Below are 12441 nucleotides of genomic sequence, written 5' to 3'. Positions count from 1 at the left end.
AGTGAATTTCCCCATAAGAAATAATGGAAACTCAGATGATTTGTTCCACAACTCAAAACTATTCATATAAAAATGATTAATACAAAATATAAAGTAAATATACATAAAACAAATTAACCTGCACTTTACCTTTGAAAAAAATCATGGCTGGTGTGAGTGAGTTTCTAAACTCTTGTGGGATTGCACCCAACGGGACGACACGCGGAAGAGCGTCCCAAAGCAATCGCAGTCTCCCAGCGCTGTAGCAGTTCGCCGTAAAAGCGAATCCGAAAAGATCATGGACATACTATAAGTGCCTGCCATCGATGGGTGATACAAGGGACAAGGAACATTATAAATGCGCAGGGCCCTGCCGGACTGCTGTGTCTGTGTATAGGAGAGCGGCAGATCCCGCTACAATAAATAACCGCGCTGTTGCTGTTTCAAGCTGAATAAAGCCGGTGTTGCTAAAGTACTGAGACTCAGCTTCGTGTTTTAGGGTGCAAGACGGGGACTTGCACATCACAGCACACACGCGCGCGCGAGCACACACACATACACACATACGCGCAAGCACACACAGTCACAATGCTAATGCTGCAGTAAACCGTATACGGTCGTATGGATGTTGACTATATGAGTGAGGCACGCCGACTCAGACGGAGAATAGGAGACGATTGCCCACAATCCCGCAGCGAGAGAGAGAGAAGAACCATCAGCTCAGTTGTGATCACATGACGCTCAGCAGACAAAGCGTATACATACTACTCGTACTGCAAGACCTCGCTCGTTTATCAAGTCAAAATTTATTAAAAATTTTTGCTCGTCTTGCAAATCACTCGTAAACCAAGTTACTCGCAAACCGAGGTTCCACTGTAGACCTTTTCACTGTGACCCTAATTGTTATCTCTGTGGCTGAAATATGCTACATTCAGATTCTGTTGTGAAGGTGCAAAAAAAAAAAAAAAAAGATGGCACAGAAAATGGTATGTGAGACCTTTAAAATGTATTGCATCATCACGATGGGGAATATGCGACGCTTGAATATAAAAGCACCACGAATGCATTTGTATGACAGCATTTTTCTTCACTACATTGAACCATTCATCAAACATCCAGGCGTGCACATTGATCCTGTAGGATCTGCAAAGAGGTTTGCTGTCACATGTTGATAGTAAACAGAGACTCTGACACCACGTCCTGATCTGAACACACTAAGCCCCCCAATTTTTTGCTGGTAATGCAATATGGGCATGCGTGAAATGAATGCTGGGAATGCGTGGCAGCCATGATGTTTATGCGTAGGTTTTCTGAGCGTGAAGTATAAATCAGCCATAAGAGTCTCCAGTTAACTTAAGTGACATGTTTGTGAGATGTCAGAGAAAACTGGCGTCTACCAAGAAAAACCCACACAGCCATGGAGGAAACTTCAGAACTTGAAAAAGACGGGGCAAGGACATAAACCCAGTCTCTTGGGGTTGTTCTAGCCACTATGCCACCATGACAGTTTAACATACATATGTATTCTGCATTTTAGTAAGGGAAGAATAGAGATTGAACAAACTATCCAGAAAAAATGCATTGATGTATTTTTTGTTTTTACATTGAAAATTCAGTATTTTTGCATTTCGATTCAAATAACAGACAAGTAAAGCCTGACAGAAAACATGAAACCAATTTTCAATACTCATTTCATAAAAAATGTCATTCAGCATCCTTAAAGTGTCAGAACGTAATTGCCTCCTTTAGCTGTGCAACTGGTTACACCACCTTTAACTGCGCAATGAAGGAGTTGCAGTTAAACAAAGTCAGCTTGAGTGATGTCACTTGCTAAACAAATGCAGCAATCTTGTTTCACAGGTAACTTTTTTTTGTTTAATTACGATGGAAGGGATACGCAGTGAGGTATCTGTTTGAATAATACAGGGTGAGTCAAAATTATGTCAACACTAATGGATTATTTTTATCTCGACCACAGCTTTCCAGGTCAATGAATAAGTCGTGGTAGAACATTGCCATGGCCTCCACACTCCGCTGATTTGACACCCTGTGATTTCTGGTTATGGGGTACAGTGAAAGAGAGCACGTATAGCAGGAAAATTTGTGACATCAATGACCTGAAGGACAGAATACGGACTGTAGTATCATCTATTCCCCGCGAAATGTGTGTCCAGGCTTTAAATGGTACTGTTGCTCGTTGGTTTTTGTGTGTTGAACATGATGGCAAACAGGTTGAGACATTCCTGTAAATCATCTTGCACATATTAAGTATGTTTCGTGAATAAATTGTTTCCACCATTCAAATGATAACATAATTTTAACTCACCCGGTATATAGAGTATACTGCAGATCCATTCTTTCTGTTCTTTGAGAGGAGGTGTTCTTGACGAGCTATAGTAATGTCCAGTTCACCAATATTTTAATCATTAAAATGTCAAAACTTTAGAAAAATGGGCCATTCAGCCCAAGGAGCCCGTCAATCCTATTCATCTTGATTGTTCAAGATAACATCAAGTCAAGATCTAAAGGTCTCTAAAAGTCTTACTGTCTACCACTCTACTCAGCAGTTTATTTCACGAATCTACGGCTCTTCACATCAACTGAAACTGTAACATTTGTGTAAAATCTGCCTTTAAGCAGTTTCAAACTGTGTCCCCATGTTCTTGCTGCAGAATTATTTTAAAGTAACAATTGGAATCTACTGTACTGTAGTAATTTCTTTCACAATTTTGAACAGTTCAGTCATGTCCCCACCTACTGTTCATTTGCTTAAACTGAAAAGGTTCATTTGATTCTATCACTCCTCATGATTCATACATCTTAGTCTGAAGTCTGAACTAAGTCACTCTCACTGGGATTTTCTCTAGCACTGTGCTGTCTTTTTTGCAATATGGTGTCTTCCAGGTGAGACTTCACCAGTGTGTTATGTAACTTGAGAATAAGCTCGCTTGACTTGTACTCTACACATCGTGCTACAGTACATGACCTGACATCTGTTACATTTCTTGATTGCTTCTGTGTTTTGATGTTGATTGTGATGAGTCCACTAGAGCTCCTAGGTCCCTCTCGTAAGGTGTACTTTTAAGTTTCGGACCTCCCATTTTGTATTCAAGTCTAACATTTTTACTTCCTACATGTAATATATTTTATTTATTTACATAAAATTGTATCTGCCACAAATCTCCCCAAGCCTTTATGCTATCCTAGTCCCTCTGTAACAATCGAGCTGATTCTATATTATCTGCCCTAGTCTGATTATCATCTGCAAATTTAACTTCTCTGTGCTTTTGTGGTAATTTGGATAGCTAGGACACAGTAAAAGAAGAAAGAAACCAAATTATTTCATCTAGTGCCCTTCTATAATAACCACTGTAGTTTCACTCTAGGTCCTTATTGACAGGTGAACAGTGAACAGGAGTACAGTGACATTTTTGCTGGCTTGCTTATCTGGCACCATGACTGTCAGTCAGTCATTATCCAACCCGCTATATCCTAACACAGGGTCACGGGGGGTCTGCTGGAGCCAATCCCAGCCAACATATGGTGCAATACATGAACAAATCATGGGCAGGGTGCCAGCCCGCCGCAGGGCACACACAGACACACACCCACAAACCAATCACACACTAGGGACAATTTAGGATCGCCAATGCACCTAACCTGCATGTCTCTGGAGTATGGGAGGAAACCGGAGCATCTGGAGGAAACCCACACAGACACAGGGAAAACATGCTGTCGTATATGGCTGGGAGTCTGACCCGGCCGGGACGCCTGGAGTGGGCCACGAAGGGAGAACCGCCCTGGAGCAGAAGAGGGCCACGGAAGGGAAGCAGGGAGGCTCAAGTCCGTGGATGCCCGTATCCACCACCAGGGGGCGCCCCGAGCTTCATGGAGCCCGGGGCTTATTTACTTCCGCCACGCCAATGGATGTTGATCCTTCCAGGGTCACCTGGAGTGCTTCTGGGTGCTCTCCTGACGCTTCCGCCACACCAGGACGTGACATCAGGTAGAGCACCTGGATCTCATCCGGGTGAGGATAACAGGGGCCGCCTCCCTCCAGTCACCGAGCTGGAGTTGGGAGCAGGAGCAGGACGAAGCTCCTGGAGAGAGAGGACAGGTGGCCCAGGAACAAGGAGAAAGAAGGCCCAGGAGAAGGGTGACTGGGGCTAGAGGCACTGTGAGTTGTGCGGGACTGTGTTGTGTTAACTGGAAGTTAAATAAAGAAGCATATTTTGTATAAAGATGTGGTCTTCGACTGGTGGTGTCTGGGCAAATATCACAATGCAAACTCCACATTCCATGCTATCTCCACATACTCAGTGTTTGTATATGTGACTCCATCATTCTACAATGTGCACCTGACAGACGAAGCGACTCACAGTGAGTCAGAGGTTGGGAATGTGCCGGTAACCTAAAAGTCGGCTCGGCAAGTTTTCATATCAGCACATCTTTTAATTACAGGCAGGCATTATAGCCTTCTTGTTATTTTAGTGTACACCCTTCTTGATTAAAGTCCAACACCTTTCCACAATGGAGGAAATTTCTACAATAAATTCTTACAGGATTCCTAGAGAAGGATCGAGAATGTCAACAGAACATATCTGTCAGCATTTTTTTTTTGGCATTACAATTGTTTTTTTCTAGTTTCTTGTTTTGACTATTTACAATGCATCCAGAAAGTATTCACAGCGCATCACTTTTTCCACCTTTTGTTATGTTACAGCCTTATTCCAAAATGGATTAAATTCATTTTTTTCCTCAGAATTCTGCACACAACACCCCATAATGACAATGTGAAAAAGGTTTACTTGAGGTTTTTGCAAATTTATTAAAAAAAAAAAAAATTGAGAAAGCACATGTACATAAGTATTCACAGCCTTTGCTCAATACTTTGTCGATGCACCTTTGGCAGCAATTACAGCCTCAAGTCTTTTTGAATATGATGCCACAAGCTTGGCACAGCTATCCTTGGCCAGTTTTGCCCATTCCTCTTTGCAGCACCTCTCAAGCTCCATCAGGTTGGATGGAAAGCATCGGTGCACAGCCATTTTAAGATCTCTCCAGAGATGTTCAATCGGATTCAAGTCTGGGCTCTGGCAGAGCCACTCAAGGACATTCACAGAGCTGTCCTGAAGCCACTCCTTTGATATCTTGGCTGTGTGTTTAGGGTCGTTGTCCTGCTGAAAGATGAACCGTCGCCCCAGTCTGAGGTCAAGAGCGCTCTGGAGCAGGTTTTCATCCAGGATGTCTCTGTACATTGCTGCAGTCATCTTTCCCTTTATCCTGACTAGTCTCCCAGTCCCTGCCGCTGAAAAACATCCCACAGCATGATGCTACCACCACCATGCTTCACTGTAGGGATGGTGCCAGGTTTTCCCCAAATGTGACGCCTGGCATTCACACCAAAGAGTTCAATCTTTGTTTCATCAGACCAGAGAAGTTTCTTTCTCATAGTCTGAGAGTCCTTCAGGTGCCTTTGGCAAACTCCAGGCGGGCTGCCATGTGCCTTTTACTAAGAAGTGGCTTCCGTCTGGCCACTGTACCATACAGGCCTGATTGGTGGATTGCTGCAGAGATGGTTGTCCTTCTGGAAGGTTCTCCTCTCTCCACAGAGGACTTCTGGAGCTCTGACAGAGTGACCATCGGGTTCTTGGCCACCTCCCTGACTAAGCCCTTCTCTCCCTGACTAAGCCCTGCTCAGTTTAAATGGCCAGCCAGCTCTAGGAAGAGTCCTGGTGGTTTCGAACTTCTTCCACTTACGGATGATGGAGGCCATTGTGCTCATTGGGACCTTCAAAGCAGCAGAAATTTTTTTGTAACCTTCCCCAGATTTGTGCCTCGAGACAATCCTGTCTCGGAGGTCTACAGACAATTCCTTTGACTTCATGCTTGGTTTGTGCTCTGACATGAACTGTCAACTGTGGGACCTTATATAGACAGGTGTGTGCCTTTCCAAATCATGTCCAGTCAACTGAATTTACCACAGATGGACTCCAATGAAGCTGCAAAAACATCTCAAGGATGATCAGGGGAAACAGAATCCATCTGAGCTCAATTTTGAGCTTCATTGCAAAGGCTGTGAATACTTATGTACATGTGCTTTCTCAATTTTTTTATTTTTAATAAATTTGCAAAAATCTCAAACTTTTCACGTTGTCATTATGCGGTGTTGTGTGTAAAATTTTGAGGAAAAAATGAATTTAATCAGGCTGTAACATAACAAAATGTGGAAAAAGTGATGCGCTGTGAATACATTCCGGATGCACTGTATGCCAAACTACATTACTCATCAATTTTCACAAAAAAGTAATCCCATTTACGACTTTCTGGCATGTTTGAGGCAGAAATCAACACTGACATGAATGCCAGTCAGCCTCAAGTTCAAGGTCAAGTTGGGGAGCATGCACTGGTACAGTGCGTTGCCGCACCCACTGCACGACGAAACAACTCGGGATCCCGGTTGATAACCCCCCCCAGGCAGACACATGGTCCAGTACCACCCTCCGGAAATGACCCTCTATCTGCCAGGTGTTACGTGGGCAACCCCTTGGCCTGATCCACCCACTCAGTCACCAACAATGAGGATCTTACGAGCTGGATCACCCTCGGGGAAATGCGCCACATGGCCGTAGTGCCGTAACTGACGCTCCCTCACAATGCAGGTAATGTGCCTCAATCGGGACTCCATGAGCAACCGCTCATTCGACACAAAGTCAAGCCAACGGTGCCCAAGGATTCTCCGAAGAGACACAGTAGGAAGGAGTCCAGTCTTCGTCTCAGGTCACTGGATAGTGTCCATGTCTCGCAACCATATAGCAAGACAGGAAGCACCAGTACTCTAAAGACTTGGACCTTCGTCCTTTTGCATAGATATTGGGAGCACCACACACCCCTTTCCAGTGACCTCATGACCCCCCATGCTCTACCAATCCGTCTACTGACTTCATAGGAAGAGTCACCAGAGACATGAATGTCACTGCCAAGGTAAGTAAACCTCTCAACAAGGTCAACACTCTCTCGGCAGACAGACACACTGCTGATGGCTGTGCCCAAGAGGTCATTAAAGGCCTGGATCTTGGTTTTTATCCAGGACACTCGCAAGCCCAGACACTCAGACTCCTCACTCAGTCTCTCGAGCGCCCCAATCAGAGCCTCCATTGAATCCGTGAAGATCTCAGCATCATCAGCAAAGTCAAGATCTTCACCAACAGATGCCCCACGACCTTGCCCAACACCCATTCAATACAAGCATTGAACAGAGTAGGAGCAAAAACACACCCCTGACGAACCCCAGAATCAACTGGGAAAAACACAGAGGTTCTGCCTCCACTCTGCACAGCACTCACAGTACCAGTGTACAGGCCGGCCATGACTTGAGGGGATCCCGGCGAACCCTCAGGATGTCCCACAGGGCAGCTCGATCAACTGAGTCGAACGCTTTAAGAAAATTGACTAAGGCTGCAAAGAAACTCTGCTGATATTCATGTTTGTGCTCCATGAGAACCCTCAGTGCCAGGATGCGGTTGATGGTAGACTTCTTAGGCGTAAAAGCAGACTCTTCCAGTCTCTGGTAGGTGAGCAAGTGATCACGGATCCTATTGAGGACGACCCTAACAAGGACCTTACCCGTCACTGAGAGCAGTGTTATCCCCCTGTAGTTGCCGCAATCCAGGTGATCACCCTTCCCTTTCCAGATAGGGACGACAAGTCCCGTTTTCCAGTCAGTTGGGATGATGCCAGTCTCCCAAATGGAAGCAAAGATTGCTTGCAATACCAGGAGGACAGTGTTACCACCAGCCTGGAGAAGTTCACCCCGGATACCACAGATCCCTGCAGCCTTTCCTCCCGTCAGCTGGGTCACCACCTGTGCAATCTCAATGAGTTTGGGTGGTTCACAGCTAATTGGAGGATCAGCCTCAAGAACCGTGGACCCAGAGATATCCAACGTTCTAGACAGAGGATCAGCTTTGAATAACTGCTCAAAGTAGCCAGCCCAGCAGGTCACAACTGCAGTGTCATCTGTAAGGACCGTTCCAACAGCCGCCCTGACTGCGACTCTCCGAGGAACAGATTCAGATGTGCGTAATGCTTCAACTCCTCTGTAAGCACGACGTGGGTCGCTAGACCACAGATGGTGTGTCACTCGCTCACAGATTCCTCTAACAAACGCCTCTTTATCTGACCTCAGAGCCCTCGCAGCTGTCCTTCTCAGTTCCCGGTACAGACCAGAGTTACCATTGAGCCGTGCGCTGCAACTCCTCTCGATGATATCCAGTGTGCCCTGCGAGATGAAACACCTCCTTCTGGGAACACCGGTAACACCAACACAGCCCTCAGCAACCTTCACGGTCTTGTCACGGAAGGTCTCCCACATCACATTAGGATTGGCAGTCATACCCAAATCTGAGAGTTCCTCACACAAACTGCGTACAATCTCATTAGAAACAGCCTGGTCTTGGAGTCTGGCCAAGTCCAGGCTAATTTTCCTAGGTGGTAACCTGTTGGACCTAAGCGGGATCCGAAGAGTAGCAACAACAAGTCTGTGGTCAGAATTCACAAACTGGGCACTTCTGTAGACCCCGCAGTTTTGCAAGAGCCTCAAGCATCTACCCACGAGGATGTGATCGATCTCCTTCACCGCACCACCAGTATTGGAGTACCAAGTCCAATGATGCGGTTCTGGGTGCTGGAACCAGGATGCAGCGATTCACAGCCCCTGACCTTTTGCAAAGTCAAGGAACATGGAGCCACTTTCACCACGGTCACCAGACCCATAGGGACCGAGACAATCCTCATAGCCAGCCCTGTCAGTGCCAGTGGCTGCATTGAAGTCACCCATGACCAGAGGAGTGTCACCTCGTGGGCACCCATCAACCACTGAGTGAAGCTGCGAATAAAATGTCTCCCTCACCGAGACATCATTCACCGTGGTTGGAGCATACACTGAGACAACAGACAAGGCACCCAGGGAGTGCGGTAATCTGAGTCTCATAATATGCTCATTGAAAGGAGTGACATTGGACACCATTGAAGAAGCCAATCCGCTACAGCAACAGCTACTCCCCGAGTATGACAGCCATCACAGCGACCAGACCAATAAAAAGTGTATCCGCCTACAGAGATCTGGCCAATCCACAGTCTGCGCACCTCAGAGAGTACCGCCACTGAAATGCGGAGTTTACACAGCTCCTCCGACAGCAGAGGAAGATTATCATCTTGCCGGAGACACGTTCCATGCACCTACCCGTATGGGCTGCCTCAAATTGGGACCCGAGTGCTGCTGTGCAGCAGGCGACGCCTTAGCACCACACCAGTTCTGATGCCCAACAGACCTGACCCCATTGGCTCTCCAACGGTTTTGACTCTCCTGAGGATGGGGCTCCCGAGGGCTTTCCCCCATCCCCTTCATGATGTGAGGAGCCTTCCTATGGGCAGCTGCAGCAGAGCTACTCCCGCAGAGAGCAAAAAGGAGTCCTTTCTGTTGTCTCGGAGCTGTGTGAGGTTTTTTATGGTAGCTGGAGTGCCAATCCTGCCACCAACTCCCATAATTTCCCTGCAAGTTGGAGGAGTTTAATGTCATACCCAGCCTCAAGGCAGACTCCAAATCATTCATAACAGACATATCCTGATTCGTCAGTCAGGTTACAGAGAAAGTCTTTGGGTTGAAACTAGGAGTTGCTGGCGGGAAATCCCACTCAGAGATACAAAGAATGTGCCAGATTTGCACAGGCAGTGACCCACCTAGGATCTGAGCTCAGTCTGCTCACTAGTAAGAGACACTTCTTAATGAGCAGACAAGTGAAAACAGCAGTGAAATACCACAAGTCACTGCTTCCCTTTAGTTTTTCATTTTGTTTGCACCTGTGTCTGTTGCTGCTGGAAGAGGTGTTGTCAAAGCAACAGGAGACGCTTACCCTGTGGTATGTTTGGGGATCCCAATACCCCAGTGCAATGATGGGGACACTGTGCTGTAAAAATGGCGCCGACCATTCTCTCTGTGGTCATAAAAGATCCCTGGGCATCTTTCGGAATGAGCACGGTGTAACCTCTATTTCACCCCTTCACCACCTACCAGCTAATGTGAGGCGAGCATACTGATGCAAAAATGGCTGCCATCACATTTTCCAGGTGGATGCTGCACATTGAAGTTCAGGGTGATGGTTTAAGATGGGTGCAAAATTGGCTCCGACACAGGAAGCAGAGGGTGATGGTATGAGAAACCTTATCAGAAACAACTGATGTTAAGAGTGGTGTCCCACACGGGTCAGTGGTACGGCCGCTGCTGTTTTTAATATATATATAAACGATTTAGATAGGAATATAAGTAACAAGCTGGTTAAGTTTTAAGATGATACCAAGGTACAGTAGGTGGACTGGCAGATAATTTGAAATCCATTAAATCATTTCAGAGGGACTTGGACAGCATACAGGCTTAGGCAGATTTCTGGCAGATGAAATTTAATGCCAGTAAATGTAAAAGTATTACACATAGGAAGTAAAAATGTTAGGTTTGAATACACAATGGGCTGTCGGAAAATCGAGAGTACACCTTATGTGAAGGATTTAGGAGTTGTAGTGGACTTTACGCTATCAACTTCCAGACAATGTTTAGAAGCCATTAAGAATGCAAACAGAAATTTTAGGTTATATAGCACGGTGTGTGGAGTATAAGTCCATGGAGGTTATGCTCAACCATTATAATGCACTGGTGAGGCTTCATCTTGGGTACTGTTTGCAGTTTTGGTCTCCAGGCTACAAAAAGGACATAGCAGCGCTAGAAATGGTCCAAAGAAGAGCGACTGGGCTTAATCCAGGGCTACAGGGGGTGAGTTATGAGGAAAGATTAAAAGAGCTGAGCCTATACAGTTTAATCAAAAGAAGATTAAGAAGTGACATGATTGAAGTGTTTAAAGTTATGAAGGGAATTAGTACAGTGGATTGAGGAAGTTATTTTAAAACGAGTTCATCAAGAACATGGGGACACAGTTGGAAACTTGTTAACGGTAAATTTCGTACAAACATTAGGAAGTTTTTCTTTACACAGAGAACCATAGACACTTGGAAAACTGGAATACACTACCAAGTAGCGTGGCAGACAGTAAGACTTTAGGGACCCTCAAAATGTGACTTAATGTTATTTTGGAAGAAATAAGTGAATAGGACTAGCGAGCTTTGTAGGGCTGAATGGCCTGTTCTCGTGTAGATTGTTCTAATGTTCTTACTGGTGGTGGTTGAAGTGGCTCCCCACTCAATATGTAAAGTGCTTTGAGTAGTCAGAAAAGCACTATATAAATGTACAGAATGATTACAATTATTATTTTATTATTGTTATTATCATCAGCTTTTAGATACAATTAAGTGGCCAAAAAGGAAAAGGTCAAATTAAAAAGAAAATGGCAAAGAAATGTATACAATGAAACTATTTATGAATTACTCAAAAATATTAGTTGGCAGATGATCTTGATAATATACATGGTGGGGTCTTAAGTTTCCTTTCCTTACAAATACAATCGCCAAGATTGTATCAGTAGAACAAAATGTCTACACACGACAGGAAAAGAGTCTGGTGATCTTCTTTTTCCCCAACAAGACACCTTTATTTACATACTAAACTAAACTATACAGGACTAAACACTTTTCTTCTTCTGCCAAGGGCATAACTATTCCTGAAGGCGAAATGCAATTTGTTTTTGTGGATTTTTTTTGCAAATTGAAACTGCATGTTTTGAGGCAAGTTCAGTTTTGTGCAAATTGTTTCATTCATCACTAGCTGTCAGTATTTAAATACAATTAGGGAGCAAACTCAATAGAAAAGGGTGAATTATGCAAAGGAAACATAAGCATTTTAAGTTTGTTCAAAAATACAAGTCTTTCAGAATTTCTAAAAATAGAAGAAGAAGAAGAAGAAGGACAGTTCACTAAATTACTACATCAATTAAAAGAATGAATGATACACTAATTGTGAAACTGGCTAGAATACAAACCTGCAGCCACGAGGCCCCCAGTAATCTATAGATGAAAACCTTTGATTTAGAAGAAAAGAGAATTTTATTTTAGTTTTTTTGTAAAAAGTCAAGCTTACCATTGTGGCATCGGGATCCAGACCATCCAACTGGACACCTGCAAACGTATGGAGCAATACATTTGCCTCCATTCAAACATGGAAGAATGCAGAGGGCTGAAACAAAAACAAGTAATATTTATTATGAAGGCAAGTCCTTCGTTTTAAAAAGAGCTATATGCCACTTTATAAAAAGACATCACAATTGCAAAATACCACAAAATAATTTTTTCATTCGTTCATTTTCTAAACTCTTCTTGCAGGCAACAATCCTGCTTGAAGGGTCAGGCGTACTTAGTCATTCACAGACCCCAATGTTTTAGTCCTTTCGATGTAATTTAAGTGTTAAAATCTTTTTTTTTTTTATTCTTGCAGGGAGGTTGGCTCATATTATGGTTTAA

At 44.4% G+C, this 12441-nt stretch overlaps 1 protein-coding gene across 1 annotated transcript in view; it reads right to left on the bottom strand.

Annotated features, from left to right (window-relative positions):
- LOC114654317 (sushi, von Willebrand factor type A, EGF and pentraxin domain-containing protein 1) overlaps positions 1–12441 on the bottom strand; it is a 328570-nt gene that overhangs the window by 14223 nt on the left and 301906 nt on the right. The window contains 1 exon segment of the mRNA XM_028804783.2: positions 12062–12157. Coding sequence (XP_028660616.2) covers positions 12062–12157 — 96 coding nt within the window.

The sequence above is a fragment of the Erpetoichthys calabaricus genome, chromosome 7 (genome assembly GCF_900747795.2).
Source record: "Erpetoichthys calabaricus chromosome 7, fErpCal1.3, whole genome shotgun sequence".
Taxonomy (NCBI): Eukaryota; Metazoa; Chordata; class Cladistia; order Polypteriformes; family Polypteridae; genus Erpetoichthys; species Erpetoichthys calabaricus.
This window is presented reverse-complemented; position numbering and strand designations above follow the sequence as displayed.